The sequence below is a fragment of the Temnothorax curvispinosus genome, unplaced genomic scaffold (assembly GCF_003070985.1).
Source record: "Temnothorax curvispinosus isolate PA1 unplaced genomic scaffold, ASM307098v1 QBEX01000381.1, whole genome shotgun sequence".
In the NCBI taxonomy this organism is placed as follows: Eukaryota; Metazoa; Arthropoda; class Insecta; order Hymenoptera; family Formicidae; genus Temnothorax; species Temnothorax curvispinosus.
The window spans coordinates 810-20,284 of NW_020210161.1; the positions used below are offsets into that span (position 1 = coordinate 810).

Here is a 19,475-nt window from a genome sequence, read left to right on the forward strand (position 1 = left end):
TAAGCCAATCAACTTGCAGCTCTTACAGAAAAGCAGCAGTTTCATTGGCTTAAATCGAAACTCGGACGCGGTTCTAGCATCGTGGACACAAGGCTTTAAAGGTGCCAATTCATGGGACGCTGAAAAACAGCGTTGAGCGACGTCACGTGACATCACTATGATGCCAGCGTCAAGAAAGAGAAGTTGGATTTTTCCAACTTCAAGCGTCAAAGCCAAAGCAACGCGAAGACGCCGAAATTTTGACGCTGTTTTCCTTTTCATGAATTTCAATTGACGCCGGCGTCAATTGTGGTCATGCGACCTTCTTGCCGCTGAAAATGAGCGTCGAGCGTCAGCATGAAAAGGCACCTTAGCCAGCGGCACACGGAGCATGTTTTCCTGCTGGATTGCTTGCGATCTAGTAAATTACCAGAAATCTTGAGTGATAGCGAATTCGGGCGCTTGCACTAGTGCACACTGAGTGCGCACTAAGGCTTGTTTACAATCTAATTCTTATATTTAAAGTCGCTTAAATACACATTTAAAAATTTTTCAAATTAAAACAATTCTTCGCTTAATGTACTTTCATGTTTCTTTTTCTCCCGTTTTTTTTACTAAATTTAATATAATTATTGGTGATCCATATCTTTTCAACAGTTGATTAAAATGCGCCCCTAAAAATATTTTAAATGAATAAGAATTCTATATGTATCTTACAATCACAGAATAAAATCAATTTATTAATATTTGTTTCATTCCATTTAATAAAAATGTCACATTACTTCCAGCTGGAATACTGTGAAAACAGGATGACGCCCAGAATTTAATCTTCAACTAAATCGAGCCTTTGATAATTCTATATTTATTTTTATTTCCGCATTTAATTTCCCCGTCGTGTCTTCCATTCGAAACACCCGCTGTTTTCATCGACAATATTTTTTCACCCTAAAACGTAGAACAAATAAGTTCTTTGTCTAGTCTCCTCTGTCAGTGTTTTACGGAAAAGACCGCTTTTAAATATTTGTACTTAAATATCTTAAATAAAGTCTCGGTAAGATAATCTTACTAAGATTCAACCGTTTGAGCTAAAAAAGACTTTATGATTCTTTGCCTTCCGGTTAACATTATTTTTATTGATACTTTTGGAATCTCCTTTATACGCGCTTTCTGCGCCGTATCGGTTGCAAATTATCGTTATTTTCGCAAAATGCTGCGACCGTTACAAAGAACTGTTATCTGAATGTTCCCTCGTCTGGTGAACGACAAAAGATTTTCTGATCTCAGATTATGAGACTTCGCCAGATTATGAACGCCGCGTTTATTCGCGATTTTTCACTGAAAATCGAGTTCACGAGTGCTTATATATCGGGTGCTTATATATCAACGCACAACGATAAAAGATTGTTAATAACGATATAATTTAATATAAACAGCTGTTTTCGCGAGCTATTTATATGCATGCGATGGTGATTTAAAATCATTCATTAAGTGCGATATTATTAACTGATGCATACTATGGCATCTGAAATTTATACAAATTGATTATAATATCAAAAAGGTTTAAAATTACGCGACATGAAATGGTATTCGTCGAAATTCGTGGAAGGAGTAATTTTCATCGAATTATTGGAAATTATATAAAATTATTTGAACGTCCAGACTGCATCGCTATCTTAATCGTCATTTTCGCCTGTATACATTGGAGGCCAACCAGAAACACACATATGAATATATCATTGTGAAAGTCACCGTGAATTGGGCATTAATATTTGTATTTATAATGCATCTGGACATACGTCGACCGCGTTTCAAAAAACGTGTTCCCGCATATTTGTTACTTCTTCGGGCAATAACGGTGACATACATAGATCTTCCAAAAATGCTCACATTTGACTGACCAATAAAGCCGTGTATCACATATGTACAATATCCATTCAGGATGCAAATCTTTTTCTATAGGCTTCAAAAGGTGAGAATGCCACACAAAACGACGTTGTGAATTGCTACGTATACCGTAATCCATATATTTCTCACCTTTACTGTAAATAAATTTCATATATTATTAAATATATATACTTTCAAGTTTCCTTAATTAAGTTATATACATAAAGAGACATAAACTCAGCATCAAGATACGTACCATTCATTCTGCCAATCTTTTCTAAATGCCCACAAAGATCTTGGCTCTGCCGTTCTCCGTGAAAACCACCACCAGCCCCTATCACGTAATTCAACAACGCTAATGAAAAAATACCCTGTTTCCTAAATGACTCGACCTTTATATCACCTTGTCTTTTCGACAACTTGGATCCATCTGCATTCAATATTAAAGGTGTCCATATATGGGAGGATCCCAGCCAAGTGTTCTGTAATAGATAAAATTTATAATACAGCTAATTATAAGAATTTTATACCAGATTTAATTATCTCAAGTTAAACTACTTATATACTTACTTATAAAGCATAATATGTTTAGGCGTAGAGAAGAGACATACTTTAAATGTAATACAATAAGTCGAGTCCTTCAGGAGCATTTCCTTAATTTTATCCTTAGCAAGATGCCGACACCTGTTGTACTTGGGTACTTGTCCACACTTGATCACCTCTTTCCTCAATAATTCCAGCCTTTTTTCCATACAGAAGCAGTAATAAGCGGATCCATCATTCAAGAGTTTAAGTACCTGCTCGCTGGAACAAATAATGGATTTGTAAGGTACATTATATACACATATACACACATGCGCGTAGGGATATGCTTTTGGCAAATTCCTAATTTACACACTTAAAAATGATGAGAAAGCAATGTACAAAATTCTAATTTTTTTTTTATTTTTTCATGTTTTAAATTTATAAATAATTTTGTAAAAATCTTTAAATTTTAATTGACATAAACACATATTATTTTAATTAGTTATATACTATAATATAATAAAAAATAATAATTTAAAAATAAAAAGTAAATATTTATACATATTGTGTAATTTTGTAAAATTAAATGCTTCTACAAAATGCAATCTAATTTTTTAAATTAATTTTTTATGTTTTTTTTACAATTTCTTTTATTATTTTATGTATAAAAGGCTATAATAAACATTATAATAAAAGTATTAGAGCTCGGACACAATGAGAAAAATAAGGAATAATATTAGGTTAGCCAATAGTCTTGCAGTTATTTATAAGTAACATTTATAAGTAAAAAATCGCACGGACTTATTGGCCAACTTAATATAATTATTGGGATGTTGCAATATGTTTTCAATTACCTTATGACGGACTGTTTACTTGAATATGCGAAAGGACTACCTTAACCTTAATCAAGAATGCAGCAGCAGTGAGCAGCCATTTAGTAATTTCCAGGAGGGAAAAATGTCACTAGCAACTTTAGGATGCATAATGGAGAAAGAATTATGGCCGCTTTCAGCAGACACAACTGTTGAGACAACCCTCTATGTCAATTGATTGGTTTTAAAAGTAAGAGCCAATCACGTTTGATCTCTACTGAGCAGACGTCGGCCGCCATGTTGGCCGCCATTACGCGGGCACTACAACTCAGCAAAAAAAGATATGTAAATACTGGTAAATACATAATTTTATTTAATTAATAAAGAGACAATATAGGCTAACTAATTGTAGTAAGGTGTGAGCTTGCACCGCTCGAGCATAAGCGTGTTCTGTTAAAATGTGATCTACAGTTTTTTCTGCATAAATTGTAGTAAGTGCTTCTTTTATTCCATTCTTTAACAGTTTTGTCTGATAATTTCACAATTATTGTCTGTAATCCAGCACCATTGGGCTCTTCATAAATCTGAATAGGATTATTTGCTTGTCGTTCGATTTACTCTTCAGATGGAATACTTTTTAACCCTATTCGCTCCAACCATGCCTTTCGTGTCCCACGAATTTCTAACAGTTGTTTGTTCCGGAAAACAAACGATCGTGGGAGAATCCCCTCCACGCGGGAAAAAAGTTATTGTGGCAGGGAACCTCAGGTAAAAATTTCAAAGTCCTAGCTCATTTACTCTCGAAACGGGGAACAATCAAAATCTTGGTGGGACACGAAAGTGCATGGTTGGAGGATTACGTCAGTGTTGTGTGAAAGGTAAATGAGCATTTTTTTCGATAAAAATGTATTTTTGTGTATAATTTAACCGTATTTAAAATATTTTTGTCGTTAAAAAAAAAATTTAACATTCCACAGAGGTCTATTATGGCTCAGAGGCAAGTGGAAGAGGTGGAGAGGAGCTACGATTATATAAAAAAAATTAATTTTTTTACATAAAAAATATCTGTCACACTTCAAATTCGCCTTTTCTTATTCAGAAATTCTTTTTCTAGCATTCTTTAAGTCCTTAAAGTTCTTCTGTACCATTTAAAAATTACCAAATTTGCGGCGACGAAATTAAGTATTCCTATTTAATTAATAATTATCTTATATTTTTTTTCTCATTTGCACTACTTTTAGCTTTAATTTGCGTTTTGGTTCATTAAGCTTCGTCAATTTGTTTGTGAGTTATGATTTTTTAAGTAAAACGAGTCGTAACGTGTGTTTGTCAACATATAATTGTTATAAAAAAATATTTAAGTAAATGATTTTCAAATGTTCTTTACATTGATTTTTAGTCGAAGGTACAAAGATATTATAAAAATTTTTAGGGAATTTTTCAAAGCTATTAACATTATAAAAAACACGTGGGACTCGAAAGTGCATGGTTGGAGGATTATTGTGGTGAAAAAAACGTTGGAGTGAATAGGGTTAAAATATCTTATAAACCTAATGGCTCCTGCACACAGGACGCGGCAGCGCGGCATTGCGGCAAGGCGGCACCGCGGTAACCAATCACCATCTGCCTTTCCGTACTACTTTCAAAAGTAGAACGGAAAGGCAAGACGGTAATTGGTTACCGCGGTGCCGCGTTGCCGCAATGCCGCGCTGCCGCGTCCTGTGTGCAGGAGCCATAAGCCATCCCAACCAAATAAAATCCTAATAATATTAGGAAAAAGAATTATTAAAATCATAGACATAATAAATAAAACCACTAAATAAATAAATTGTTCAATAAATTTTTCTTCATATATATATATATACCTATACACCATAATTATTGAAGAAATTAAAAAAATAAAACTAATAAATAATAATGAAATTCAATCAACAAAGATAAAGATCTCCATATTCACTGAATTGATTCTTATTATTATCCATTCTATTATAACTATAAAATCAAAACAATTTATTATTAATCTTAATATAAATAAAAAATTAAATATAAAAAATATTAAATAATAAAAAACAAAGATATTTAAAATAATTTAAGATATTTTTAATATAATTTTAATTCCACAAATTAATGTTTTATCTTAAACTACTTAAATATATAAATATTAATAAATTTATTAAAATTAAAATTAATGGTAACATATGTAATATCACGACAACATACTCTTTTATCACACCTAAATTAAACTTATTTTCTAAATATGTACCTCCATGTTGAATATAAGAAAATAAATACAATGAATAAGCCCTCCTAAAAAAACAAATTAAAACCAAAAAAATTATTAACATTAAATCTCAATTTAAAACCACTCTTAATATTAATATTTCTCTAAAAAATCCCAAAGAAAAAGGAAATGAAAAATTAATTACACATAATAAAAATCACAATGCCCTCATTCTTGGTATTCTTCTTATCATTCCTTTATTTATAAATAATAATCGTCTAAATGTTCGCTCATAATATAAATTCACCATGTAAAATAAACCCGATGAACATAATCTATGAGAAATCATTATAATATACCCTCTTAAAAATCCTAACTTAAATAATGTTAATATGCCACACAATATTATATTCATATGAACTACAGAAGAATAAGCAACCAATCTTTTTATATCTACTTGAATCATACAAACTAAACTCATTAATACGCCCCCTACAATCCCAATCCTAACAATTATATAATTATACTTTAATCTTATCTTAATAAATACTTTTAAAAATCGAATTAATCCATACCTATCCATTTTTAATAAAACCCCTGCTAAAATTATAGATCCATAAACAGGAGCTTCCACATGAGCTTTGGGCAATCAAATATGTATTAAATAAATTAATATTTTAATATAAAAAGCCATAAAAATTATCAAAAATCCTCCCAATCTAAACATTACCCTTCCTATTAAAATTTTTATTAAAACAAACTTAAAAGTTAATCTATAAAAATAAAATTTAAAAATATAAAGTAATAATGGAAAAGAAATCAACAATATATAAATTATTAAGTAATATGAAGATACTAACCGCTCAGGATTACTCCTCCAGTAAACAATTAATATAAAAGTAGGAATTAAACTTACTTCAAATATAAAATAAAATACTAATAAATCCAAGGATAAAAAAAATACTAACAATACAAATAATAAATTAATAAAAATTATAACTTTTATACCCCTTTCTTTTAATAAACACATTAATATTAATCCTACTACTCAAAACCTTATTATAATTAATCAGATAGAATAATAATTTATCCCCAAATATTTAAAAATTAAAATTACATTAATCTCATAATATATGTATATAAAAATTATTATTCATCTTAACAAATAACAAATATTATAATAAAATATAACTATTTTATTTTTTCTTAACATAAAATTTATACAAATAATCACAAATATAAATTTTATCATATTATTAAAATTTTTTCTTACAAATTTTACTAAAACTTTCTAATATTTAATCTATAATATAAATCTCTTCCATAATATCGAATAATCTGAACTATCAAACCTAACCCTAAAACTCCTTCACAAACCCTAAAAATTAAATAATAAATTAAATAAAATTCCATATTAAATACCCTTAAAAAAAAAATACATTACTAAAGATACATTAACAACCACTAATTCAATCAATATCAAAATAATTAACATATATTTATATGTATAAAACAATAAAACAAAATAAACTATTACAACTTGAATTCTCATTAATATTAAATCTAACAAAATTAGTTTTATAATTTAAAAATAAAATATTAATCTTGTAAATTAAAAATAAATTTAAAATTTTAAAACTATCAAAAAAATAATTTAATTTATTATACCTTTAATCTCCAAAATTAAAATTCTTCATAAACTATATTTTGTTATCTACTTAAACTAATCTTCAAAACTTTATTTAACTATTATTCCCTATATAATAACTAATATTCATACATTTATACATCACTTTTAATTTAAAACTTTTATCAATAACTAAAATTAAATCTAATTTAATTTATATAGATCTTAACTTTTTATTAAACAAACATGATCTATGCCAAAATTATTCTTCCTTCATATCTCTCTACTAATACTATTATTTTTAATTTTACACTTACTTATCAATGTCCATCAAGCCCACCCTATCCTTATAATTTTAATAATCTTATTAAATACTTTACTAGTATGTATTTTAATATCACTTTGACAATCTAATCCCATATACTCTATTTTACTAATTTTAATTATAATTAGAGGTCTATTAATTATTTTTCTTTATTTCTCAAGCCTTAATCACTAATATACAAAACAAATTATCTATTAATTTTATAATATTAATTAATTTTATAATTAATCTAATCCTATTCTTTTACTTAAAATTTATTAACTTTAATTATAATTCACCCCTCTTCTTATTTTTAGAAACACAATTTATCTCAACTTTCAATCAAGAAATATTTAAAAATCTTTTCATAATTTACTCTTATCCCTATAATAATTTTACTTTCTTATGTATATTCTTTTTACTAATCGCTATATTTATTATTATTAAAATATGTATAATTAAATCATCCTCTCTACAAAAAATTTCTTAATCAAATATGAATAAAATTGTCAATATAATAAAAAAATCTCTACTAAAACTTTCTATCCCCCATAATATTTCATATTGATGAAACTTTGGTTCCTTATTAGGAATATTCTTATTTATTCAAATCATTAGAGGATTTTTTCTATCTTTACATTACTGTCCTAATAATCAATTCGCATTCTTAAGAATTATCCATATCATACAAAATATTTCTAATGGCTGACTAATACATAATATTCATATCAATGGAGCTTCTTGTTTTTTTATTTGTATATACACTCATATTGCACGAGGAATTTATTATAACTCTTTCAAATTAATCCATACTTGAATAATCGGAGTAAGAATCTTTTTAATTTCTATAGCAACAGCCTTTTTAGGATATGTTCTCCCTTGAGGACAAATATCTTACTGAGGAGCTACCGTTATTACAAATTTAGTATCTACTATCCCCTATATAGGACAAATAATCGTGATATGAATTTGAGGAGGATTCTCAATTAATAATGCTACGTTAAATTGATTTTACTCATTACATTTTATTCTCCCATTTATTATCCTAATAATAGTAATTATACATTTATATTTTCTTCATATAACTGGTTCTTCTAACCCATTAGGAATCAACAGTAACTCTTATAAAATTCCCTTTCATATTTATTTCTCATATAAAGATATACTAGGTTTTGTATTATTCCTATAAATTTTTTCAATTTTAATCTTTCAATACCCCTATATTTTCAGCGACCCGGATAACTTTATTCCAGCTAACCCTATAGTTACACCCATTCATATTCAACGTGAATGATATTTTTTATTTGCTTATGCAATCTTACGATCAATTCCTAATAAACTTGGTGGGGTTTTAGCTCTTTTAGCCTCTATTTTAATCCTTTATACTCTCCCTCTCATTACTCCCTGACACATATCTTGAAGACCTTTCTCCCAATTAATATACTGATTATTCATTAATAACTTTATTATTTTAACTTGAGCAGGGGCCCAAATTATTGAAAATCTCTATATTTCAATTAGACAAACTTTCTCCTTTTCCTATTTCTTATACTTTCTTATTCTCCCCTGATGTCATTATTATTGAAAAAAAATTTTTTATATTTAACTTTTAAAAATATAATTAATGATCTTGTTATAAGAATACTTATATTTTGAAAATATAAAAAAGAAATTCATCTTTCTATTAATTTTTTCATAAATCATTACTATAAATATAATTTTTAAATTTATAATTAAAATTATATAATTTAATACCAACGGTAAAATAATTTTTTAACATAAATATATTAATTCATCATATCATATTTGAGGTAAAAGACCTCGTATAAAAATAACTAACAAAATTACAATATTTAAAATTATACACATCATATATACATATAAATATATATTAGTAAATAATAATAATAATACATACCTAAAAAAATAATTATCCCATACTCTATATTTATATTTATATTAAAACATTTTTTATTCAATAAATTTTTGATTTAAGTTATTCTTTATAACTATTCAAACTTAATTTTTTATATCTATTTAAATAATTAGTTTAATTTGAATGATATTTTTAACCTATAATTTTACAAAAAATATAAATTTATTAAGTAATTTAAAATAATTATTTAATTTTTATTTAATGTATTATTCAATTTCTTATTTCATTTTCCCGAAAATTAGTTTCATTTTCCCGAAAATTAATTATTTTAATTTTTTTAAAAAAAGAAATGCCAGATTTTATATATAAAATTTTTGATCATCATAATTATTCTTATAATTCTATTATTTAATTTTTTTTATTTATTATATTTTATAAAATAAATTAAATAATAATTACATTTATTATGTAATAATTTCATCTCATACATAAATTTTTTAATTATTTTTAAACTTAAAATCTTTTTAATGTAAATAAAATATTTTTTATAAACTAAAATTTAATATTATATTTAATTTCTTAAATAATAATTAATTACTTTTATTATATTAATAAAATTATTTATTTATCTTTAAATTTTTATTTAAACATATATTAAATAATCAAATTTAATTATTTTTTATAAATCATACCTAAATAAGTAAGCTAAAAAAGCTACTAGGTTCATACCCTAATTATAGATTTACTCATCTCTTATTTATTAATCTTACAAATGATATGCCTGACAAAAGGGTTATTTTGATAAAATAAATTATGTATGCTTTTAAATACTTTCATTATTATATTTAATAGAATTAAACTATTACAAAAAATTTCAAAAATTGTTATGTTTCTTACATTAAAATATAATAAAAATTAATTTAATATTAATATTTTAAATTAATTTTAATTAATTTAATATTTTATTATAATATATAATTTATTTACTAAATATTTTATTGTTATAAATTTACTTATTTTTTCTTTCTTAGCCTTAAGATTCATCGATTTCATCATAATTTGATTCTTTATAGAAATTACTAATTTTTTATTTATTTGTTTAATAAACTTAAATTTAAAAAATAAAAAATTAATTTTTTTTACTTTATAATTCAAATCATTGCATCTTTTCTTATTATTATTCGTACTATTTTAAATAACATTTTTATATATAACAATTATATTAATATAATAATAATTATAGCCTTACTTATAAAATTAAGAATTCCTCCATTCCACCTTTGGCTCCCCATTATCTCCAAATACTTATCTTGAAATATTTTATTTATTCTATTAACTATTCAAAAAATTATATCCTTTTACATAATTTCTCTTATAAAAATTCATACTTTATTAATTTATTTAATTTTATTATTATGTTCTATCATCCCTCCCTATATAATATTTAATTTATATAATTTTAAAATACTTCTTAGATACTCTTCAGTAAATCAATCTATATGAATAATTATATTAACATACTTAAAATCTTTAATTTGACTAAAATATTTTATATTTTATTCAATCATTTTATTTATTTTATTTATCTTTATATTTTTTTACAAAATCTTATTTAATTTTAGATACTCATTAATTAATCTTAATAAACTCTATAATTTTACAATAATTATTATTATATGTAATATTGCAGGCATACCTCCCTTCTCATTCTTCTATTTAAAATGATATAGAATTTTTATCTTCATACAAATTTCAAATCTATTATTTATTTTTATTATTATTATTATATATCTATATAAACATAATACTCAATTCTATATTTTTTTACAAATTTAAATCTAAATTAAAAATATTAAAATTTACTTTTAAAAACAAATTAAGACTTATAGTTCAATCTAGTCTATTAATATCATTAATTATTATAATTATCTAATAAGATTTTAAGTTCATAAACTAAACTTTAAACCTTCAAAGTTTAAAAAATAATATTTTATTTATAAATCTTAATAATAGATTCTTGATGAATAATACTATTTTTATTTTTATTATTTATATAAATTTTATTAAAATTTCATTTATTTACTTTAAATAATTATTATAATATTATATTTTTATACATTATTTATTAATATTTAATTATTATTAATGATAATTAATAATAATTAACTTCCCTATCCTATTTCTCCTACCATTAACTTCTATATTATCATCCAATTATAAATTAATTATAACTTTTTAAATATTTTACTCTTATATTATACTTTATATTATTAATTTTATATTTATTTATAATTTCAATCAGAGTATAGTTACTAATATATTAATATTAACAAATTTCTTTAAACTTGCAATTTAATATTTTATTTTTATAAACTATAATATAATAAAACTATAAAAACTATCTCAAATCAATTTATTAATGTTAGAAATTTTTTTCTTAAATAAATTTACAATTTATTACTTTAATCAGACATAACTATTTTTACATTTCTATTTTTTATAACGACACTACAATTTAATTCAAATTTAACGTACTATGAACAAATGACTATTTTCTACAAATCACAAAGATATTGGGATTCTTTACTTTATTTTCGCCATTTGAGCTGGAATAATCGGGTCATCTATAAGAATAATTATCCGATTAGAATTAGGTTCTTGTAATTCCCTTATTAATAATGATCAAATCTATAACTCCTTAGTTACTGGTCATGCTTTTATTATAATTTTTTTTATAGTTATACCTTTTATAATTGGGGGGTTTGGAAATTTTCTAGTTCCTCTTATACTCGGATTTCCTGACATAGCTTATCTACGTATAAATAACATAAGATTTTGACTATTACCACCCTCAATTTTACTATTAACTCTCGGTAATTTTATTAACAATGGAGTAGGAACTGGGTGAACTATCTATCCTCCCTTAGCTTCAAATATTTTTCATAGAGGTCCTTCAGTAGATCTTTCAATTTTTTCCCTCCATATTGCCGGTATATCCTTAATTCTCGGGGCTATTAACTTTATCTCTACTATTTTAAACGTACATCATAAAAATTTTACTATAGATAAAATTCCTTTACTAGTTTGATCTATCTTAATTACCACTATCTTACTTCTTCTAGCTCTTTCAGTGTTAGCAGGAGCAATAACTATATTATTAACTGACCGAAACTTAAATACATCTTTCATTGATCCTTCTGGAGGAGGAGACCCCATTCTTTATCAACATTTATTCTGATTCTTTGGACATCCAGAAGTATATATTTTAATTTTACCAGGATTTGGTTTAATTTCTCATATTATTATAAATGAAAGAGGAAAAAAAGAAACTTTCGGTTCATTAGGAATAATTTATGCTATAATTGCAATTGGATTTTTAGGATTTATTGTCTGAGCTCATCATATATTTACTATTGGTCTCGATGTAGATACTCGAGCATACTTTACTTCTGCTACAATAATTATTGCTATCCCCACTGGAATTAAAATTTTTAGATGAATCTCTACTCTTCTTGGTATAAAAATCAATTATAACCCAACCTTATGATGATCTATAGGTTTTATTTTCTTATTTACCATAGGTGGACTTACAGGAATTATACTATCAAATTCTTCTATTGATATTATTCTCCACGATACTTATTATGTAGTAGCCCATTTCCATTACGTTCTATCTATAGGAGCTGTATTTGCTATTATTGCTAGATTTATTCATTGATTTCCCTTAATTTCAGGATTTACTTTAAATAATTTTTATCTTAATATTCAATTTTTATCTATATTTATTGGAGTTAATTTAACCTTTTTCCCTCAACATTTTCTTGGATTAAGAGGTATACCCCATCGATACTCTGATTATCCTGATACTTTCCTCCAATGAAACATTATTTCTTCTATTGGATCACTCATCTCTATTATTAGTCTAATAATCCTAATATTTATTATTTGAGAAGCTCTAAGAACAAAACGTAAACTTATTAACATATTTTTCCTATCCCCATCACTTGAATAAAATAATAGATTGCCTCCCTTAAACCATAGCTACAATGAAATTCCAGTAATTTTTTAATATGGCAGACTAGTGCAATGGATCTAAAATCCTACTATAAAGATCATATATCTTTTATTAAAAATTAATACTTGATTATTAAGTCTTCAAAATTCAAACTCTCCAACCTATGACATGATAATTTTTTTTCATGATTTTACAATAATTATCTTAATTTCTATTACTATAGTAATTACTTTGATAATAATAATAATAATTTATAATAAACTTATTAACCGATATTTATTACATGGTCACGCAATTGAATTAATTTGAACTATTATTCCTATATATATTCTAATTTTTATTGCTATACCTTCTTTAAAAATTCTTTATCTTACTGATGAAATACACTTTAATAATCTTACTATCAAAACTATTGGACACCAATGATATTGAAGTTATGAATATTCTGATTTTAATAATATTGAATTCGATTCTTTTATGCTTCTAATAAACCAATTAATGAATAATAAATTCCGATTACTTGATGTAGATAACCGATGTATTTTACCATTTAATTTACCCATCCGTCTTTTAACAACATCTATTGATGTTATTCACGCATGGACTGTACCCTCACTAGGAATTAAAATAGACTCTATACTCCTGGACGCCTTAACCAAACTATAATATTCATAAACCAACCTGGATTATTTTTTGGCCAATGTTCTGAAATTTGCGGAACTAATCACAGATTTATACCAATTGTAGTTGAATCTACAAATCTTCATAATTTCAAAAACTGGTTAATTTACTATATCAATAACAATTAATTATATATCATTAAATGACTGAAAAAAGTATTTTGATCTTTTAAATCAAAATATAATAGATATTTACTCCTATTTTTAATGAAAGAATTAGTTAAAACTTTTAACATTAAATTGTCAATTTAAAATTATTAACTTCCTTAATATTCTTTAAAACCACAAATAAGACACTTATTATGATCTTTTATAATTATTTTAACTATTAGTTTATTATTAATTACGTCATCCTTTTTGTATTTTATAAATATTCCAACTCCTCACAATCTTTACAGTATTAACTCCCTTCCTTCCTTAAAAAATCTCCCGTATTATAGTTGACTATGATAATAAATATTTTTTCTATTTTTGATCCTTCAACATCAATAAATCTTTCTTTAAACTGACTAAGAATAATTATTATTTTTGCCTTCCTACCTTATCAATATTGATTAATTCCTTCACGTTTATTTTTTTTATGAACATACTTAATTTTTTACTTATTTAAAGAATTTAAAATTTTAATTACATATTCATACTCTAACTTAATCATTTTCATCAGTCTACTATTAATAATTTTTTTAAATAATTTTATGGGATTATTCCCCTACATCTTCACAGCATCAAGACACATAAATTTTTGTTTATCTCTCTCTTTACCTCTTTGATTTGGAACAATTATTTATAGAATTTTTAACTATTTTAATATTTTATTAGCTCACCTAACCCCCCAAGGAACTCCCATATTACTAATGTCATTTATAGTAATTATTGAAACTATTAGATTAATTATCCGCCCCTTTACCCTAGCAATTCGTTTAACTGCAAATATAATTGCGGGTCACTTATTATTATCTTTATTAGGTTCAACGGGTCAATCAATTAACAATTGGATAATTCTTAAAATTATAATCTTTTCTCAAATCTTACTATTTATTCTAGAAATTTCTGTATCTTTAATTCAAGCCTATGTCTTTTCTATCCTTTCTGCTTTGTATAGAAAAGAAATTTAATTATGAACCATCCTTTCCATTTAGTAAGTATAAGCCCCTGACCAATTTTAATTTCTGTAAGAATTTTAAATAACTTAATTTGCACAGTAAGATGATTCCATCAATACGCATATTCTATAATTATAACAATTCCTGGGACTATTTTTTGTATAATTCAATGATGACGTGATGTAACCCGTGAAGCAACTTTTCAAGGATGCCACACATGAAACGTCTATAAAGGAATACGATTAAGAATAATTTTATTTATTATTTCAGAAATTTTATTTTTTTTTCTTTTTTCTGAGCATACTTTCACTCTTCTTTAGCCCCAAATATAGAAATTGGCCAACTTTGACCTTCTATAGGTATTATTCCTTTTAATCCATTTGATATCCCATTAATAAACACAATTATTTTAATCTCATCTGGCCTTACAATTACTTAGAGACACCACTCAATACTCAATAAAAATCTCAAAGAAAGTAAAAAAAGTCTTTATATTACTATTATTCTAGGTATTTATTTTACTATCTTACAAATTATTGAATACAAAGAAGCCCCCTTTACTATTGCAGACTCAATTTACGGCTCAACATTTTTTATTGCCACAGGATTTCACGGACTACACGTTATTATTGGTACCTTATTCTTATCAGTATGTCTTTTTCGTATAAATATCCTTCACTTTTCTTTTCTACATCACTTTGGATTTGAAGCAGCTGCTTGATATTGACATTTCGTAGATGTTGTATGATTATTTTTATACATTTCAATTTATTGATGAAGATTCTAATTTTTTACTAAAAATTATTTTCTTCATCAGTCTATATTATTAATATTTTATATTTATATAATATAATTTATATAGTATAATTATTATTACATTTAATTTCCAATTAAAAAACTTAAGTTACTTTAATATAAATAATAATTCAACTTATATATTTCATTAGTTTCCTATTAACAATTTCTACAATTTTATTAATTCTAAACTATTTTATTTCAAAAAAATCTTTTCAAGATTGTGAAAAAATCTCCCCATTCGAATGTGGATTTGATCCAATATCTTTACCTCGGATACCCTTTAGTATTCAATCTTTCTTAATCAGACTAATTTTTTTAATCTTTGATATTGAAATCGCACTTTTTTAATTCCTCTAATTTACATATTTAAAATATTTAACTTACCAATAATTTTAACCTCCTTAATATTTATTATAATCTTAATCTTTGGATTATTTTTAGAATATACTGAACAATCTATCGATTGAAAAATATAATTATTTAATTATAACTAATTAATTAATTTATTAATAAAAATATAGGATATTAGTTTAAAATAAAACATTTAAATTGCATTTAAAAACTATATACTTTTATATATCTTACTCTACCTCTTAAAGTAATAACTACAATTTAATTTCGACTTAAGTACTTGATTTTTATATAAATCTTAGAGGCCTTTAACTAAAACCAAAATAGAGGTAAATTATTGTTAATAATTTAAATAAAACTTTCCTAATTTTCTAGTTGAAGTAAATTAAAATGAACTTCTAATTCATTATCTATAATTAATTTCAAATCATATTACTTTTTTATTTATTAATTTTATCTACTTTATAACCATAATTAAAATTAATAATTGACTGTTTATACCAATCTTATATTAACATTCTAACCTAATTCTTATTTATTTAATTAATGGTTACTTATCCAAAAATAAAAAACAATTTAAATATAGTTTAAAAAAACATTATATTTTCATTATAAAAATAATATTTTATATATTTATTTAAAAATTTACTAATTTTATTAATATCTTCAATATTATGCTTTATATATAAGCTATTTAAATTTTAAATCAACAAATATATTCACCTTAAAATATTAATAAATAAATATAAAAATATATATATTTTATACCTAAATATAATTTGAAAATATTGAATTATATATTTTAATGAATTTTTTCCTAAATATTCAAGTCAACTTAAATCCACCTCTATTAATTTAACCTCCATCATATTTAAAGGATTATACAATCACAAATATAAATAATTTAAATACCATATTGAACTTACATAAAAATTTAAATAATAAAACTTTCTTATAAAATTATTTACTATAAAAAAAATTTCAACAATTAATCCACATATACATCTTCTTAGAATCAATAATTTTAATCTTAATTTTAAATTAGCACCATATAAATAAAAAAAAAACAATCACCTTAATATTGATCCTACAAAAATCCTCATGATTACTAAAATTATTATAGATAAATTCATTAACTTATTCTCTCTTAAATTAAAATAACTATAAAACTTTATATTAGCAAAAAATATATAATAATATAAGTAATATAATAATATAATAATATAATAATATAAACGTACAGAATAAGAAACTCTAAACATTAAAGAAATTAAAATTAATACTATTAAAAACATATTTACCCTAAATATATATACTTCCTCCATAATAAAATCCTTTGAATAAAACCCAGCTATTACTATTTTTTTTGTACAAGTGTATATATATTATTTTTAATATATTTAAAATAAATATAGTTCAATAACTTTAAAACGTTAAAACTTTTAAACTTTAAAACAGGTTCATATTTTAATTCTATTAATGTTTTTATTAATAGAATTAAAATAAGGACTTGTTTTAAAGTTTAATAAAAATATTAATAGAATTAAATACAGACCCGTTTTAAAATTTAAAGTTTTAACGTTTTAAAGATAGTGAACTATACTTATTTTAAATATATTGAAAGTAATATATTGAATGTTTTAATTTAAAAGAGTAAAACTGTAAAGTTTTTTCCTAGACAATAGAATTAAGACAACTAAAATATTTATATCTATATCTAGAGTTGTATCTTAATAAAGATAAATAGTTCCATAGATATCAGAAAAAATTATGGAAACATTTAATTCTTGGTTACATTGCTGAAATGATGAAGAAGATATAAGAAAAATTAAAATCGCATTGAGAACAAAATATTAACATTTTGAAAATATACAGCTTTTTTAGAGATTTCTTTTTCACAAAAAAAATTAATATTATAGGATATATATGTATCTACAAAATTGTCTTTGGATAGGAAATAAGTTATTAAATGAGTTAGGCACGTGTTTAATTCCTTTCTCAAATATTTATCCAAGATTAAATATTTTATAAATTAGTGCAATCAAGCTACATGTATATCTACAAATATTTTTTCGAATATATGCATATAAAATAGAAGTATTATCCTATAAAAAGAAGAATTAAGTATTTCAGGAATGCATTATATTGTATTTATCCGAGTATTTATCTCTCTCTCTCTATATATATATATATATATATAGATATAATATATATATATATATATATATATATATATATATAAGTAGTTTTAGTCATATATAAAGATATTATATATGACTAAAACAATTTTTATAAAACATTGCATCAATTTATACATAATGTTTTATAGCTTATCCATCAAATAATTAAAATCTGGTTTTACAACAAATAAAACAAAATAATGTGAGATTCTTTGTCGTGGAATGTGAAATTATTTGTCATAAAACGAAAAAAAATTTTAAATATAATTATCAGTGTTTATATAAAAATTTCTCTGTTAATAAAGATATTTAATTACAAATTTATATATATATATATTTTTTTTAAATAAATATATTGTTGCAAATAACTTCTATAATACTATGAAAAACACAATAAGAAAATATATACCTCGGCATGCAAAATCGTAAAAATACAGATATATTGTGCGATAAAAATGTCATCACGATATTTAATAGCTATATTGGTTCAATTGGCTGTCATCAAAATTTAGTATCCTCTTTTGATCTCAAGTTATTATTTCTGAATTTCTCACTTGATATACATTTGAAGTGAGATTTGATTAACGATCAACCAACCAAGATTGCATTAAAAAATTATATAAAAAGATTTTTATATATATTTTAATATGCATATATAACTTAGAATTATTAAAAAAAAGATATAAAGGAAAAGAATTAGAGCAAAAATGCTGTATGCTTAAGTTATGCTCACATAACTTTAGATAGACACAATTTTTAAAATTTGTTTGTCTATTTCCTTAGAAGCTTATTAGTTGATGAATATGGGAGTTGACGTGAGGTATCCAATTTTGGACATGAAACCAAAACTAACAAGCTTATCTATATTTCCAGCCCATTAGAATATGTAGGACTGAATAAGAGAATATGCGCTTACACTTAAATACACATTGGTAAATTGGTTTGACAGTAGTAAATTATTTAAAGTTTTTATGTTATTAGATATTTTATAAATGATGAATTATGTTGTGCAATATTTAATGAATACTATATTATTTCCGTTTTTGGAAGCAACCGCTGGATGAAGAATTGTAACAATCTTCATCGGACGTGAGTCATTCTTATCGCTTTGTTGAAAATT

At 24.1% G+C, this 19,475-nt stretch overlaps 1 protein-coding gene and 3 pseudogenes across 1 annotated transcript; 3 read left to right on the top strand and 1 right to left on the bottom strand.

The window, feature by feature from the left end:
- Positions 1-5,571: 5,571 nt before the first annotated feature.
- On the bottom strand, positions 5,572-6,148 carry LOC112454012 (NADH-ubiquinone oxidoreductase chain 4-like). Its single transcript, XM_025015152.1, is given in 1 exon segment — positions 5,572-6,148. A coding segment is annotated over 1 exon segment (510 nt). The 3' UTR covers positions 5,572-5,638.
- A 1,700-nt stretch (positions 6,149-7,848) lies between these two features.
- LOC112454009 lies at positions 7,849-8,922 on the top strand (annotated as a pseudogene).
- A 1,083-nt stretch (positions 8,923-10,005) lies between these two features.
- On the top strand, positions 10,006-12,756 carry LOC112454017 (annotated as a pseudogene).
- Positions 12,757-14,777: 2,021 nt separating this feature from the next.
- LOC112454027 lies at positions 14,778-15,801 on the top strand (annotated as a pseudogene).
- Positions 15,802-19,475: the final 3,674 nt, after the last annotated feature.